Source organism: Microtus oregoni, unplaced genomic scaffold, assembly GCF_018167655.1.
Source record: "Microtus oregoni isolate MIOR12 unplaced genomic scaffold, Mior012 000012F_ref0000307, whole genome shotgun sequence".
In the NCBI taxonomy this organism is placed as follows: Eukaryota; Metazoa; Chordata; class Mammalia; order Rodentia; family Cricetidae; genus Microtus; species Microtus oregoni.
In genome coordinates, this window is record NW_024543071.1 from 50,690,224 (window position 1) to 50,706,492 (window position 16,269).

Genomic DNA, 16,269 nt, shown 5'->3' on the forward strand with positions numbered 1-16,269 from the left:
TGTGTCTGTGTTTGTCTGTGTGTGTGCATGTGTGTCTGTGTGTGTGTGCTGCTGAGGCAGGACACGTAGCCCGGCAGAACCCCGGAAGAAGGAAGCTGTACAGGGTCTGTGGCTGGGCCCCTGGGATCCCCCAGCCGGGGACTTCCTCTTCCTCTCAGAGCAGGTGTAGCTGCCACAGCGTGACAGGGACTACACCCTGACCCCCAACATGGAGGGGGCCAAGGGGCCTAGACTCAAAGACTTCCTGAGTGGGAGTCTGGCCACCTGGGTGAGGATCAGGTGGGAGGGCTGGGCGAGGAAGTGAGTGTCAGCACAGGCTGAGGGCCGGGGGCGGTGGCTGGGATGTGTAGAGTCTAGTGGGCGGAGGAGAGTGAGGCGGGGAGAATCTAGGATCTGGGACCAGAGGCACTGGGGGCAGCGGTGAGGAGGAGGATCCTGTGCTGGGGCAGATCAGGGGCTCAGGACGGATTTACTGGTTGCTGGGAGTTTCCACCTCTTCATCTAACCTCTCCTGTTTGGCCCAACAGGCGCTGGGACTGGCTGGGCTGGTGGGGGAGGCAGAGGAATCAGCGGGGACAGAGGAGGAGGATAAGGGGCCTCTTTGTATAGAGAAGAGATTCCAGCAGCTGAGTGATGGGGCCTTACTCCTTCGGGTGCTGGGCATCATGTAAGTGACACGGGGGGGTGGGGGAGGCAGGTCTGAGGGGAGGTGACTGCAAATGGTGGGAGGAGCCTGGGGGTGGAGGGTAAGGTCTGGGGGTGGGTGGGTCCTCAAACCAACCTCTCACCCATGTTCCCGGGGTGGCCACAGTGCTCCTAGTTCCCGAGGAGGAGGTCTTCGGATGATCAGGGGCCATGATGGTCCTGCGGCCTGTCGGATGTGGAACCTCCATCATCTGTGGGGACGACTGAGAGATTTCTATCAGGTAAGGCACTGGGGAGACTCGACAAGGACCTGGCAAGCCCTCGTGAAGGTGGCTTTCTTATTGTTGGCCTGTTCTAGGAGGAACTGCAGCTGCTGATCCTGTCACCGCCCCCAGACCTCCAGACATTGGGGTTTGACCCCCTTTCAGGTGCTGTCTCCTCAGGTGGTGTTGCCTTCTGCCCTCTGTCCCTGCCCCGTGCCCCTCCTTAACCCCTTGTGGCTTGTGCCCAGCAGAAGAGGCAGTGGACGAGCTGGAAGGCATCCTTCGGCTGTTGTTGGGGGCCTCAGTGCAGGTGAGGAGGGGAAGGGGGAACAGAATGGAGTTTGGACAGAAGGAGGGAGCCCTCTGTGTACCAGCTTTGGTCCTCCTGTCTACCGCAGTGTGAACACCGGGAGCTCTTCATCCGTCATATCCGGGGCCTTAGTCTTGATGTCCAGAGCGAGCTGGCCGCTGTAATCCAAGAGGTACTGATACAGTCTAGAAGTGATACAGTCTAGGGGTCTTGGTTGGGTTCGTTTTTTCTGCTAGTTAAAGAATTACAGGTAGGAAAGATCTGAAGGGCACCAGGTGGCAGCAGAGAAAAAGGCGTTTATTGGGGTGAGCGAACACACGCCGCAGGACACACAGAGAAAAGCCCGGGACTTTACAGCCTCTGAGGAGTCCTGCTCCCCTACTTTAGGGCTGGTCATTTGAAGACCCATGGGATAGCTAACTGGTCAGAAACTGTTGTGCAGCCTGCCCTGATCAGGCCCTGTGAGTCAGAACATCAGCAGGAGCCTGCTGGTAGGAGGCAAAAACTGCCAGGCTTTTGTCTCAGATCAGGAGGTTGAGGAAGAAGATGGCTAGTTTGGAAATTTGCCACCACCTTTATTACCTAGTCATGCCTCCTCTCCCAGTCTGTCTGCCTACCAGGGAGTCTGTCTGACTCCTTGGTCTGTCAGTACTGTGGTGGGTGGCATGTGGGACTATCACGACCAATGAAGTGACCCTCACCACCCTTCTCCTTCTGATGTATTGTTCTCCATGCCCTCAGGTGACCCAGCCTGGTGCTGGTGTGGTACTGGCTCTGGCTGGACCAGAGTCTGGAGAGCTGATGGCTGTGGAGCTGGAGATGCAGTTACGGAACCTGATGGGGACGATGTCCAGGCTGGTGCGAGAGCGTGATCTGGAGGCACAGGTAGGGGACAGGCAACAGTCACGTGGAGCTGAGCAGGGGGATGGGGTTCGGAGCCAGTCATAAACGCGAGTGATTCTGTCGGGATTGGAAGGCTTACGTGCAGAGGTTTTGGAAGGCGCCTCTTGACCTTTGCCTTCCCTCCAGCGGTTGGCTGAACTGCTTCTGGAGCGGGAGCCAGCCCGCTTGCTGTTGCCAGAAGCTCCTGCTAATGCTTCTGCTGAGGGTCCCTCGCACCATCTGGCTCTGCAGCTGACCAACGCCAAGGCCCAGCTGAGACGACTGCGGCAGGAGGTGTGAGTGTCTGTAGGCTGGGGAAGGGGTCAATGGGACCCGGATGGGCCTCCAGTCTTGGGGGCGCGATAGGGCCCAGGTGCGGGTCTGCGGCTGGCAGACACTCTCCATCACTGCATCCCTTCAGGGAGGAGAAGGCGGAGCTGCTGCTGGACTCCCAAGCAGAGGTGCAGGGCTTGGAGGCTGAAATTCGAAGGCTCCGCCAGGAGGTGCGCTCCAACGTCCCCCACCACTGTCCCCTCCCCATCGCGGTCCCATTTCTCCCAGCAGTCCCTCACCTCTGTCCCTTGGCTGGCTGATCCTAGTTCCATACCATTTGGCCCAGGCCCAGGCACTGTCCGGACAAGCCAAACGCGCCGAGCTCTACCGCGAGGAGGCAGAGGCACTGCGCGAGCGGGTTGGCCGCCTGCCACGCCTGCAGGAGGAGCTGCGGCGTTGTCGTGAGAGGCTGCAGGCTGCCGAAGTCTTCAAGGGCCAGCTGGAGGTGAGGTGGGGTCGGGGCTGTGGGCGGAGCACGCTGGGGGCGTGGTCTGGAGGCGGGGCGTGCCGGGGGAGACTGGCCAAGGGAGGAGTGGGTCCAACTTTTGTTGGGGAGACCTTGCTAGCAGGGAGAAATGGGTGAGTATAAGGCAGTTGGAGTCTGAGACAAACCCTTTAGGATGGGCGTATGGAAGGGGGAAGAGGAGGAGACTATGGAAGGGCATGTTTTGAAGGATGGGGCCTGGGGAGAGCTGAGGAGTCTGCAGTGAGACCCTAACAAGAAGGGGTGCTGATTAGGGTGGTCTGCAGGGATGTGGCCTTGGAAGGAGGTTCTGGAGGGGGTACGGGAGGGTGGGTCAGGAGCTTGGGAAGGCTACCTGGGGAGACCCTGGAGAGAGCTGCAGATGGAGGGAAGACGTAGGAAAAGGAGGCAGGGTCTGAGGCCGTCCATGGAGAAGGAATCGAGAACTGCAGGTGCTGAAGAGCATAGGGATTGCGGTTCACCACGAATCCTCCCTGCTTTCCCACCAGGAGGAGCGGGTGCTTTCTGGGGCCCTGGAGGCCTCCAAGGCAATGCTGGAGGAACAACTGGAGGTGGCCCGAGAGCGCTCGGCCAGGCTGCATGAGACCCAGCGGGAGAACCTGCTGCTGCGCACGAGGCTGGGCGAGGCCCATGCGGTGAGCTAGGTTGACCTGACTCTCTGCCCGTTGTCCCTGTTCTCCCATGACCCCAGTGATGCTCAGCTTTTCTCGAAGTGGTTACTGTAGCTTGTTGGGACACCCAGACTTGAACATTTGGCCTGGGCCAGATGAAGAAGGCTGCCCTGACCCCATTCCTCCACACCCCAGGAGCTGGACTCTCTGCGGCATCAGCTGGAGCAGCTGGTGGAGGAAAATGTGGAGCTGGAGCTGGAACTTCAGAGGGGCCAGGAGCCACTCCCGAGTTCCCCTGGGGAGGGTGAGTGGGGTCTAGGGGTAGGGGTGAGGTCTGGGGTGGAGGCAGACTACGAGTGGGGAGGACTTGTTTTCATGGCCTTACTAGGTCTCTGAGAGGCGTTGATGGGGAGTCAGGGAGGGTGGGTAGAGTCCTGACTTGACCACACCCCCAGCTCCCCTACCAGGAACAGCACCCTCACTGCAAGATGAGGTGCGGGAAGCGGAGGCTGGGCGGCTGAGGACAGTGGAGCGGGAGAATCGGGAGCTTCGAGGCCTGCTGCAGATGCTCCAGGAGCAGCTTGGCAGTCAGGTAGGTCCCTCCAGCGTCCTTATCCTTGCCGGTTACCACCCTGACGACCCCTATCCAAATGCTCCCTTACACTGGCTCTCTCTCTCTCATATGTCCTCAGCACCCTCTGCTGGAGGAGCAGAGCAAGGACTCCGTGTTAGCTGTGCTCAATGGGGCTTCCCCAATTCCCCTGACCCCAGATCACAGCCTCAAAAACTGGGCTTGCCAGCGGGGAGATGAGGGCTCTGACTCCTTGGACCCGGCTTCCTCAGCATCAGACTCTGACATCACAAGGTCACCTGAGTGTCCCCAGGCTCCTGATTCACACCTGGGGGCGATGGAGACTTCTTTCAAGATGATTTCTCGGGATCCCCAGACCTCAGTCCTAACTTCTCAAGAATCAGACCCTACTGTGGAGACACATGGGTCTCCGGAGAAGACCAGCCACAGAGTCTCACTCCAGAGCCCCACTGTCTTGGCCCCACCACTGGGTCCAGAGATGAGAACTGAGGTGCAGGAGTTTCTAGGAGAGACTGGAAGCAGGGAGGCTCTCCAAGGGGAATTGGTGCCTGAGGCCCAGGTCCCAAAACAGGAGAGCCCTCAGTGCAGGCCCAGATCTTCAGAGTTCAAACTCCCAGAGCCACTAAAGGATCAGGAGCCGCTGGATCAGGAGGGGCTAGAACTGTCCAAGCATCAGACAGAGACAGGAGGGCAAGAACAGAAGCCCAAGGGGATGGTCAGCACACTAGTCCCTCAGAAACCGCTGCAGACATCAGAAGAGGCTCCCGATGCCTGGTCCAGGGAGGAGTCAGTCCTAGGAGAGACCCTGGCCAGTGCTGTCCCAGAAGAGCAGGCCCTCAGAGAGGAGGTGGCACAATTAAGAAGGGAGGTTGTGGACCTTGAGGCTAAACTACAAGCCCAGGCCCAAAGACTGGAGGCCCGAAGTGCAGAGGCTATCTGCCTCTCTGAGGAGCTGGCCCAAGCACGCAGAGCAGAGGCCGAGGCGCACCAGGAGGCAGAGACCCAGGCTCGGGAGCAGGCCCGTCTGCGTGAAGCCCTGGACACAGCTAGCCTGGAGCTGGAAGCTGCATCACGAGAGCGGGAGGCACTGGCAGAGGCACTAGCAGCAGCAGGCCGTGAGCGAAGGCAGTGGGAACGTGAGGGGCCCAGGCTGCGGGCTCAAGCTGAGGCTGCTGAGCAGCAGGTGCAGACTCTGGAGAGCCAGGTCCGTGGTCACCTGGAGGAGGCCGAGAGGGAGCATCTGGAGAAACAAGCCCTCAGGGAGGTATGTTGGGTACGGCAGTGGGTCAGGGATGTACATTGTGGGTTCCTTCACGGCACTGAGATGGGATGGAAGGTAGGAAGCCCTGGCCACTATTGATGCTGCAGGATGCAGCTGATGGTCAGTCCTTGATGGGGTAGGCTACAGGAGGGACTCACACTGCCAGTCTGTGGTCTATCCTGCACTCAGTTGTGATAGCCTCTGCCCTTTTGCCCTGCCCCCCCCCCCCCCCCGTATAAAACAAAGATGTTGTGCCTTGCAGCCCTCATAGTCTGGCAGACCCGGATAATTGTGGCAAGCTCCTGGCTTATACCTGGCCAAGGCCTGCTGTAAGTGACCGAACAGTGGTTCCTCAAGAGCTACATACGGGGTCCATTTTGTAGAGAGCTTGCCTGGCATGCATGAAGCTTCAGGTCCATGTAAACAAGACATGGTGGCCCTCAGGTCCACGTGAACTAGGCACGGTGACACACGCATGTTGTCTCAGCACTCAGGATGTGGAGGCAGGATTAGAAGTTCAAGGTCATTGTTCTAGTTTGCTTTTCTGTTGCTGTGTTAAGTACCATGACCAAAAAAAAAAAAAAGCAAGTTGGGTAGGAAAGGTTTTATTTTGTTTATCATGAAGGAAGTCAGGGCAAGAACTCAAAGCCAGAACCTGGAGGTAGGAACTGAATGAAGCTGAGGCTGTGAAAGGGCCCTGTTTATTATTGGCTTCTCTTCTTAACTTCTCATTTTTTTTTTTTTTTTTTTTTTTGGTTTTTGAGACAGGGTTTCTCTGTAGCTTTGGAGCCTGTCCTGGAACTCACTCTGTAGACCAGGCTGGCCTCGCACTCACAGAGATCCGCCTGTCTCTGCCTCCTGAATACTGGGATTAAAGGCGTGTGCCACCACCGCCCGGCTGCTTACTCACTTTTTCTATAACTCAGGACAATCTGTCCAGGGACGGCACCAGTCACAGTGGGCTGGGTTCTCCCACATTAATCATTAACCAAGAAAATGCCTCACAGACTTCCTACAGACAATCTGACAGAGGCATTTTCTCAGCTGAGGCTCCTGATCTCAGATGAGTGACTGGTGTTAGGCTGACAGCACAGACAGACATCCTTGACTATATGATGAATTGGAGGCTAGCCTGGGCTATATGAGACTCAGTTCAGAGAGAAAACAAAAACAATTACTAGAGATGAAGCGCCAGCAGAGTACCCGGGAGGGTGTGGAATGCCTGTCTGGGTGGGAGGGGCCTCCAGGGAAGGTCACCAAGATTAAGAGCTTTGATGAGGAGGGAAGGAAGACTTGAAGGCATTGGATGCTGGGGGACCCAGAAAATATTACAGCAGTGGCATGGGAAGCCTCAGGGGTTGAGTTTGAGGGGGGTCACCTTGGTAGATGGGAACCTGAGCCTCTCAAGAGGCAGTGGCAGTGGTAGCCATGGCAGGTAAGGCAGACAGGAGCACAGGGCCAGTGATGGAGGGGAGAGAATGTCTAGGAAGATTTTCATTCATTTATCCATTCACACACTTTGTAAGGTCAGCCAAAGTTCTGTATCAGGCCGTGTGCTCAGCAGTGACCATGTGGGGGGAGACAGGACAGTGCAGGGAATCATGGGTCCATGCTGGACACAACAGGGAAGGCTTCCTGGAGGAGGCAGGGAGGAGCAGATCCCAGTGTGAGTTAGAGATGTCAGGAGAGGTAAGGCTGAGGAGGACTTAAGCTGGGGTCTTGTTGGGCGTGGTGGAAGCTTCCTTCTGTGCTGAGGGAGAGGCCGGGGCTTTTTGTGAGTGAATGGTACCTCTGGAGGCTGGAGACCAAAATGGTCAGTCCCCATTGGGATGCGAAGCCAAGGGCAGCAGGAGGCAATGGCAAGGGTGGAGGAGCTGTGGGCTGGGAACTGGGTGCCCCAGTGTGAGCAGTTTCCAGTCCCATCCCAGGGCACAGGCAAGACACTGAGGCTCAGACGAAGAATACCTTGCATCGGTCCCTCCCAGGGGTGAGGATGGGGAGCGGGATTGGGGGGCTGGTTGACACAAGGTGGGCACTGCCCAGGGTAGCTATGGGGGTGATACATGGGGGAGTGAGAACTGATGCGCATGAGCCAATGAAGAGAGAGCGTCTCTCTGGGAGACATACTGCAGGACATACTGCAGGATGGGGCCCGGAGACCTGTCAGTAAAGAACTGCATGGTGTCTCAGCTGTGCCCGCCTCCCCGTCCCCCCCCCCCCCCCCGCCATCGTCAGCTTGGAGCAGGTTACTTCGGAGTGTCATGTTCCTCATCTCTAAAGTGGAAACAAAGCTGCCTGCCCCTCCTGTGGTGGTGCATGCCTGCAGTCCTGCCCTTGGGAGGCAGAGGCAGGAGGATTGAGAGTTAGAGGCCAGCCTGAGCTGTATAGCAGAGCCGCTGAGGCTAAAGAGGGGGCTAGATGGGGTAGTGCGCACCTTTAATTCCAGCACTCGGGAGGCAGAGGCAGGTGGATCTCTGTGAGTTTGAGGCCAGCCTGGTCTACAAGAGCTAGTTCCAGGACAGCTAGGGTTGGTGGGACTATAGCCAGAAAAGGGAGTGGGCAGGGCCCTTGGTCTCCACTGATCTCCACTTCATCTGCACTACAATTCTCTTATCTCTAGCAGTGCCAGGGCCCTAGTTGCCAGCCAGGCAGCAAGGCCTTATGGGAATTGTAATTTTCTCCTCCTCCTTTCTTCCCCTCCCCTGACACAGGGTTTCTCTGTGTAGTGCTGGCTGTCCTGGAACTCATTCTGTAGGCCAATCTGGCTTTGAACTCAGAGATCCGCCTGCCTCTGCCTCTCAAATGCTGGTTACAGGAGTGTGCCGCCACCACCCGCCTGAATTGTGGATTTTCACCCCGAGGCCATGCCCACATCTGTTGGGAACTGCAATGCCCAGTGAGGACGTAGAGTTGTTAGCTAGGACGATGGCTCAATAGCAGTCTTGGTTTCAGAGGCCGGGTGTGGCCAGGGGTTTTTACACTCACCTTTGTTTAGCTTCATCTTCTAGGGTCCCCAGGAGTTAGAATGGTTTGGCCTCCCTCCCCTCCCTTGGAATGTTGTGGCCCAACTGCCAAATGCCATAGCCCTGACCCGACCTCTGTGGCCCTGCACTGTGGTTACGCCCGAGACCCCGAGTTCCTGTTCTGACTGCTCTCAGTAGCCAGCCCTCTGTGGTGGAGGGGGTTCTGCTGGCCTGTCTCCATTGAGCCCCTGCACATGGCTGGCGTGGCAGCTCGCGGGGCTCCTCAGCCTCCTGAGTTCATGAGAAACTATGGGCTTAAAGAGGTGAAGCCACCTACATACTGTGCATCTCAGGGGCTGCGTCCACACCCTGCCAGAGTTAGGGGCCACGCCTTTCATATCCATCCTGCAAGGCCACCGCACCCCACTTGCAGGTCTTTTAGCCCAGACCTCATTATGTAGCCCAGGCTGGCCTTAGCTTTGCTGTCATCTTCCTGCCTCAGCTTCCTGAGAGCTGGTGTTACAGATGTGAACCACTATGCCCACCAGATGGGAACACAGAGATCCAAAGGATTAAAGACATTTGCCAGGGTAACAGAGCAAGGCAGAGCAGGAAAACCCCTTCTCAGTCCTGTCTCTAGCTCTCCTCTGTCTCTGGGGGACAGGTATGTTCCCCATTTTCATCTACACCTGCCCTGCCTGCCCTCAGGAGCTAGAGAAGGCCATGGTACGGGGCCAGGAGCTGGGGGCCCGGCTGGAGCATCTGCAGCGAGAGCTGGAACAGGCAGCCTTGGAGCGCCAGGAGTTCCTTCGAGAGCAGGAGAGCCAGCACCAGAGGTGGGCACAGTGGTTGGGGACAGGGAGGGACAGGGAAGTAAGGACTGGGTGTTCAAGGTTTTTTCTGGTAGGTACCAGGGCCTGGAGCAGCGGCTGGAAGCTGAGCTGCAGGCAGCAGCCACCAGTAAGGAGGAGGCATTGATGGAGCTCAAGGCCCGATCCCTGAAGCTGGAGGAGGAGCTGATTCAGGTAAGGTTGTCCTGGGAACTGAGGTGCCAGCGCCTTGCCCCAACCTGGGAGTGGACAACCAGGGCCGCCAGGACTCAGGTCTTAGCTTTGAATTAGTGGCTAGCTGCTCACCTCATATGCTGGTGGGGCTGTTTCCTCCATTCCTTAAGTGGATGAAGCCTCTTCTTGGGGTGACTGCTCTGCTTTTTCTTGGGCTCCAATACTCCCCTGTGAGTGTGAGGCACCTGTTACCTGTGTCTCTGGACCTTGTCCCTGCAGCTGCGACAGTACCCTGTGGGGCTGGCGACAGAGGTGAGAGCTGAGCCTCGGACTGTGGAGACCCAGAGTGGCCGGCTCATCGAGGTGGAGCGAAGTGTGAGTTGATAGAGCAGAGACTGCCCAGGGGATGGGAGGACTGGCCACTTAGCCACTGATACCCTTTTCTGGCAGAATGCCACACTGGCGGCCGAGAAGGCGGCTCTGCAGGGGCAACTGCAGCACCTGGAGGGGCAGCTAGGGAGCCTGCAGGGCCGGGCACAGGAGCTCCTGCTACAGAGCCAGCGGGCACAGGAACACAGCAGCCGCCTGCAGGTGGGTGGCAGCCTGGGTCCATCGTCCCCTCCCCATTTGTGTCGTTTTGGGCCCTTTCCCGTACTCTAGTCAGCTGCCCAACCTGTTTCCACAGAACTTGTCCTCTGACCTCAGCCGTCCCAGTCTGCCTTCCCCATCTGTCCCCATCTCCATTCCCTGTCACATCACCCTCTCAGCCTTCTCTGCCATCCTAGCCGCTAGCCTTCGCTGCCTTCCCTACTCTCTACCCATTGGTCCCATCCCTGAGTCCGGCCTCTTGTATGGCCCAGCTTTTCCATGCCACCATGATGCCTCTCTACTACCTTTAACCTCTTCCTGTTCTTCAGCTATCCCTCTGCTTCCTCCGTAGCTTGACCTGTCCTCTGCCCTCTGGTCTCAGGTCACGCCCCTTATTCCTTCTGGGCAGGGTGCCTACTGCCCTGGTTCTGCCCATTTGCTTCACCCTAGGCTGAAAAGTCTATGATGGAGATGCAGGGCCAGGAGTTGCACAGGAAGTTGGGGGTGCTAGAAGAGGAGGTGCGGGCAGCAAGACGGGCCCAGGAGGAGACTCGTGGGCAGCAGCAGGCTCTGCTTCGAGACCATGAGGCCCTGGCCCAGCTGCAGCGGAGACAAGAGACTGAGCTGGAGGGACTGCTGGGACGGCACCGAGATCTCAAGGCCAATATGCGCGCGCTGGAGCTGGCCCACCGGGAGCTGCAGGGCCGGTGAGACTCCCCAAGTGCCACTTCTCTCCCTGGCATGGCCACTTGCCTGTCTCCCTCATTAGGTCTGACCCAGTGGGTAATTCCATACTTTGCATATCTAACCTATTGCTGATCTGTTTGGGGTGTGGGCTCCCCGACTTTGAGGCTAGGAACGGTAGCACCTGGCATGCGGTTTGCTTTTGGGGGCTTTGCTGGGGTGTAGTGCTTATGCTTAGGAAGTGTCAGATTTCCTGACCGCCACAATGCAGTGCCTACTTGCCAAGGCTGAAGTCCCCTGCAGCCCTTTTGGCCTTGTCCATATAGGCATGAGCAGTTGCAGGCCCAGAGGGCCAGTGTGGAAGCACAAGAGGTGGCCTTACTGGCAGAGCGTGAGCGCCTGATGCAGGATGGGCAAAGGCAGCGGGGCCTGGAGGAGGAGCTGCGGAGACTTCAGAATGAGCACGACAGGTACCAGCTCTGGTTCAGGCCTGCCTCCCGTTCCCCATATTAGCAGTCCCGCAGGCGACGTGGGTTGGGGTGGGTTAGTCACTGCCCACTGTGTGTTCTGCTTCGCCTCCTCTCCGTGGGTGTGGCCCTCCTGTCTCTTGGAGAGCAGTAGTCTTTGCTTCCAAAGAGCTCAGAAGCTACTGGCTGAGGTGTCTCGCGAGCGAGGGGAGCTCCAGGGTGAACGTGGGGAACTGCGGGGCCGCCTGGCAAGGCTGGAACTGGAGCGGGCACAGCTGGAGATGCAGAGCCAGCAGCTGCGTGAGTCCAACCAGCAGCTGGACCTGAGCGCCTGTCGGCTGACAACACAGTGCGAGGTGTGACGCAGTGTTAGGGCCGCCCAGGGAGGCCAAGGCAGGCAAGCCAAGCAGGGACAGTCTCAAGCCAGGTATTCATCCTGGCCTTGCTGCTGCCCGCAGCTGCTGACCCAGCTTCGCAGCGCCCAGGAGGAAGAGAACAGGCAGCTGCTAGCTGAGGTACAGGCCCTGAGCCGGGAGAACCGAGAGCTGCTGGAGCGCAGTCTGGAGAGTCGCGACCATCTACATCGAGAGCAGCGAGAATACCTGTGAGCACGGCGGGCCACGCCCCCTGGTCCTTCAGGGAGTAACCCCCCCACCCCCACCCCCATCCTGCCCAGGTCCTAGGAAAAGAACCCAGGCATAGGGGAGTTTTACCTGCAAAGTGGTTGCCCTGGGTTACACCTGTTTCTGCCAGGGCTTTGCCAGGATTTCTGTGAACCCATCCTCTCCTCTTTCTACCAGGGACCAGCTTAATGCTTTACGCCGGGAGAAGCAGAAGCTGGTGGAGAAGATCATGGACCAGTACCGCGTCCTGGAACCCGGGCCCCTGCCCCGCACCAAGTGAGGCCCCACCTTCTGGAATGGGATCCTGCTAACCTTTGCCCCGTCCTACCTCTGACCCCCAGTTCCCTAAAAGCCAGACTGGGATGCAGGTCTTAGTGAGGGTTTTCCTGGCCCTTTTCATCCCCTGACACAACTCTCCTTTCCCTCCTTCTCCTGTTCCCTTATCCCTTCTTATGCCCTCTTGCCCCCAGGAAGGGCAGCTGGCTGGCAGACAAGGTGAAGCGGCTGATTCGGCCCCGGCGGGAGGGGGCCCTCCATGGGGGGCCACGCCTGGGGGCCGATGGGGCTGGCAGCACGGAGAGCCTGGGGGGCCCCCTGGAGACGGAGCTCCCTGAGGGCAGGGAGGCAGATGGGACAGGTGGGTTTGAGGGCCTGGTGACCAGGATGCCCCTATCCCATGTCTCCCATCCTTGGCATCTCCTTACTATCTGGCCTGCACATTTGCCTCCGAGACTTTTCCTGCTACCTGCCTCCACTGCCTTGATGATGTTGGCTGCTCTGTCTCTGGGCCTGTGGAGTCTCCTGTCTGCCTCCTCCTCATTTCTACACAACCCACACCAAGCCTAAGACCTCATAGCGGCAGGGCACATTAGGGAAGGGTCATATTCTTGATAGTACAAAAGGAACCTGAGGACCAGATAGTGGGAGGTGCTTTGCCCGTGGCCACACAGTGAGCTGTGAGCCAGCAACACATTGGCCAGGCTTTTCTGCCAGCTCCTTTCTCTCCTACATTCTGCTCCTCTTTCTGCCCTGTGTAGCTTCACCCACTGGTTCTCTGTTTGACTGGCCTCTCCCTGTATGTTGATGACACCCAACCCCTCCACATATGCCTCTCACAGGGTCCTTGTCACCGGCACCCATGCGCCGTGCCCAGAGTTCTCTCTGCTTGGGAGATGAGACCCTGGCAGGTGGGCAGCGGCGGAGACTCAGCTCTCGGTTCCCTGTCGGGCGAAGCTCTGAGTCATTCAGTCCAGGGGACACCCCAAGGCAGCGATTCCGACAGCGCAGGCCAGGCCCCCTGGGAGCACCCAGTGCCCATAGCAAAGGTGAGATATAGAGTCCCTGAATATGAGCCCCCATCATCCTCCAGTGGACCCTGCCCCTTTGGGGAGGAGATTCATTCCTGTTAGTCACTGTGCCCTGTGTGCCTCACCCACCACTGCCTGGCACCATGGCCCAGTGGCTACCTTTTGATTCCCAGGATCTGGTGTGGAATGGGATGGCTCCATTAAGACCCTCCCGGAACATGAAACAGATGCCAGTCGAGAGGGTGAGTTGGGGGTCCCTGGCAAGTCTTATCACCAATTCTCTCTTCTGATGGGGAAGGATTCCTTACCAAACACCAGATGGTGCACTCCTGGGGATATGGCAGAGAGCATTTTGGTGTAGGGAGACAGACAGTAAATACTGCTTGAAAATACCCTACAGCAGCCTGAGCTGATAGCAATACAGTGTGAACAGGGCATAACCACTGTCTACACCAGCCTGAGCTGATAGCAATACAGTGTGAACAGGGCATAACCACTGTCTACAGCAGCCTGCACTGATAGCGATACAGTGTGAACAGGGCATAACCACTGTCTACAGCAGCCTGCACTGATAGCGATACAGTGTGAACAGGGCATAAGCACTGTCTACAGCAGCCTGAGCTGATAGTGATACAGTGTGAACAGGGCATAAGCACTGTCTACAGCAGCCTGAGCTGATAGTGATACAGTGTGAACAGGGCATACCCACTGTCTACAGCAGCCTGCACTGATAGCGATACAGTGTGAACAGGGCATGCGCGGCACATGCTGGTCATCTCAGGAGCTGGGAGGCTGAAGTAGAAGGATTGAAAGGTCAAGCCCAGCCTAGACTCTATGACAAGATCCTGTCTTAAATGGGGGAAAAAAAGAAATACATTGTTGTGAGCTACGTGTGTATTTTTTCTTCCTTTTTAGCAGAAAACAGAGAGACAGGTACAAGGCTTTTAATGGCATGACTCATTTAACTCCGTCTGCCTAGACAATTAACATTTTCAATGTGTACTCATTGCAAAAAATTACAAATGAGATTTTCTTTTTAAAATTATTTTACTTGTTTGCTATTAGAATGAAAGAAAAAAATTATTTTACTTTTTGAGACAGAGTTTCACTATGCAGCCTGGCTAGTCTTACTATATAGACCGTAGTTTGAAGCCAGGCTCAGATGATCTGCCTGTCTTTGCCCCATGAGTGCTAGGGTTACAGGCATGATACAGGGTTATCCACCATGTGCAGCTCAAGACTTGCCTTTCTTTTCTAGGTTAGCATTCGACTCATTCTCCTGCCTCTACCTACTCTGCGCCTGCCTATGCCTTACTATTTTCTTTGTTCTTTTGACACAGTCTTGTTATATAGCCCAAAATGGTCCAGAACTCACTGTGTAGCCCAGGCTGGCCACAAATGTGTGGCAATCCTTCTGCCTCAACTTTCCCAGTTCTGGGATAAAGGTTGTGTGTCACCACACCCATTATTTTTTTCATATGAAGTTTTTAAAGCTTTTTACATGTAGGCATATAACAGTGTGGGCTCAGCCCCAGCATGTTAGCAGTACTATAGCACTGGGGAAGAAGTAAGTGTGTGTGTGTGTGTGTGTGTGTGTGTGTATGTGTGTGTGTACAGGCTGGGATTTGAAGGAGGGAGCTGGCTGGGGACAGGCTTCAGAGAGGAGCTGAAGTTTAGGGACAGCCTGGAGGCAGAAAGGAGCACAGGGTAGAGGGATAGCCGGTGGGCAGATGGCCCAGGGTCCCCTGGGCCTCCTTGACTGCTGGGTGTCTTCCTGGAGAGGAAGCCTGAGCCCAGCTTTTCTCTCTAGCCCTCCAGGAGCAGAAACCGGAGAAACATCCCCTTACCCCTTCCCTCAGCCAGTGACGCTGAGGTGACAGGAGGCTTAGGAGAGCAGCCTCCTCCTCATTGCACCATCGGTGGGTCTCCCAGGCAACCTAAGTGCCGTGGTACCCAGGGACCTCGAGAAGAGTCCTTGAATAGAGAGGCCTGGACTCCCAGGCCCCCCACAACCTGTACTGGGGCCCTGCAAAGGAACTGGGACAAGTCTGTAGGCAGGGACTATGACTGGTCCCACCAGGTCGCTCATGTCCGCGGCTCTTGCTCTGCCACACAGCCATCATTTAGGAGACGATCTCTAGGGGATGCCCCAGCTGAAGGAGGCTGGCAAGAGTGGGCAAGAGAGCCCTGTGCCCGGTCTAGATGGGACGTCAAGGCCCATTCCCTGGGGACAAGCTGGGCTGATATCTAAGCCTTGCTGGGGACATGCGGGAGAGGAAAATAAAGCTATAATCCCTTGAATCTGGGCTCTGTGTCTGCTGGCTGCCTCTGGGAGCCTGGAGGTGCTGGGGATTCCTATCAGTGGGCTTCTGTAGCCAGGGAGCCATGCCTGGACCAGTTAGCGAAAGGAATTATAGTGTGGCCACTTGGACTTGCCAAAACCTGAATGTGCTGTCCAGGTGGGTAGGTGGGCAGGATCTGGGTTGGCACTCAACAATGAAAGGGACCTGGGATCTAGGAAGTGGGACATGGTGACCTTGGTTGACCCTGACCCCATGTCTCAGGGTACCTCTTCTCTCTCTATGTCTTCCAACCTCCTCATCTTTTCCCCCACTCCTTTGGGGTTGAGCCTCTGCCTCAGGGAGCTCACAGTCTCACAAGCGGTGCTTTCTAAGAGGTCATGCTATGTCTCTGACCTGAGTCCCAAGCATGATGACTGGGAAGAGAAGCTGTCACAGCTAGCTCCAGTTGTCCACTTGACACCTGCGAAGAGGAAACTCAACTGAGGAATTGCCGCCATTAGATTGGTTTATGGGCATGTCTATGAAGGCATTTTCTTGATTGCTTGCTGATGTAGGAGGGTCCAGTGCACCCGTGACACATTCCTAGGCAGGTGAGCCTGGGCTATACAAAAAAGCTAGCAGAGGGGCCAGAGACATGGCTCAATGGTTAAGAGCACGTGCTGGTCTTCTGGAAGACACAAGTTTGGTTCCTACTAGCACACTGGGCAGCTCACAGCTGTCTATTACCCCAGCTCTAGGGAATGAATGCTTCTGGCCTTCTCACGTGCACATACCCACACGTAGACATACACATGACATGTAATTAAACATAATAAAAAAAAACCCTTAAAATAAGAGCTAGCCGAGCAAGTCAAAGGGAGCAAGCCAACAAGCAGTGTTCCTCCACTGCTCCGTTCCTACCTCTGCGTTCCTGCCCTGGCTTCCATTACAGGAGGACGGAAACCCGTAA

The 16,269-nt window shown here is 56.7% G+C and overlaps 1 protein-coding gene across 1 annotated transcript; it reads left to right on the plus strand.

Moving 5' to 3' along the window:
• Positions 1 to 208: 208 nt before the first annotated feature.
• Positions 209 to 15,288, plus strand: Ccdc88b (coiled-coil domain containing 88B). Its single transcript, XM_041662189.1, has 27 exons — positions 209 to 268; positions 528 to 667; positions 812 to 926; positions 1,004 to 1,073; positions 1,157 to 1,218; positions 1,307 to 1,390; positions 1,960 to 2,103; positions 2,248 to 2,396; positions 2,522 to 2,603; positions 2,720 to 2,878; positions 3,406 to 3,552; positions 3,724 to 3,832; positions 3,984 to 4,120; positions 4,221 to 5,384; positions 9,053 to 9,180; positions 9,252 to 9,369; positions 9,628 to 9,723; positions 9,799 to 9,939; positions 10,387 to 10,643; positions 10,947 to 11,090; positions 11,257 to 11,443; positions 11,546 to 11,691; positions 11,888 to 11,986; positions 12,181 to 12,347; positions 12,829 to 13,035; positions 13,191 to 13,259; positions 14,828 to 15,288. The coding sequence occupies exons 1-27, from the start codon at positions 209 to 211 to the stop codon at positions 14,881 to 14,883; spliced, it is 4,437 nt and encodes a 1,478-aa protein (XP_041518123.1). The 3' UTR covers positions 14,884 to 15,288.
• Positions 15,289 to 16,269: the final 981 nt, after the last annotated feature.

Bases quoted from the DNA above. Each gene is read 5' to 3' on its own strand.
- Ccdc88b (XM_041662189.1), top strand. From the start codon at position 209: ATGGAGGGGGCCAAGGGGCCTAGACTCAAAGACTTCCTGAGTGGGAGT. The intron at 9,181-9,251 runs GTGGGCACAGTG...TTTTTCTGGTAG, and splicing joins CAGGAGAGCCAGCACCAGAG to GTACCAGGGCCTGGAGCAGC. The intron at 9,940-10,386 runs GTGGGTGGCAGC...GCTTCACCCTAG, and splicing joins AACACAGCAGCCGCCTGCAG to GCTGAAAAGTCTATGATGGA.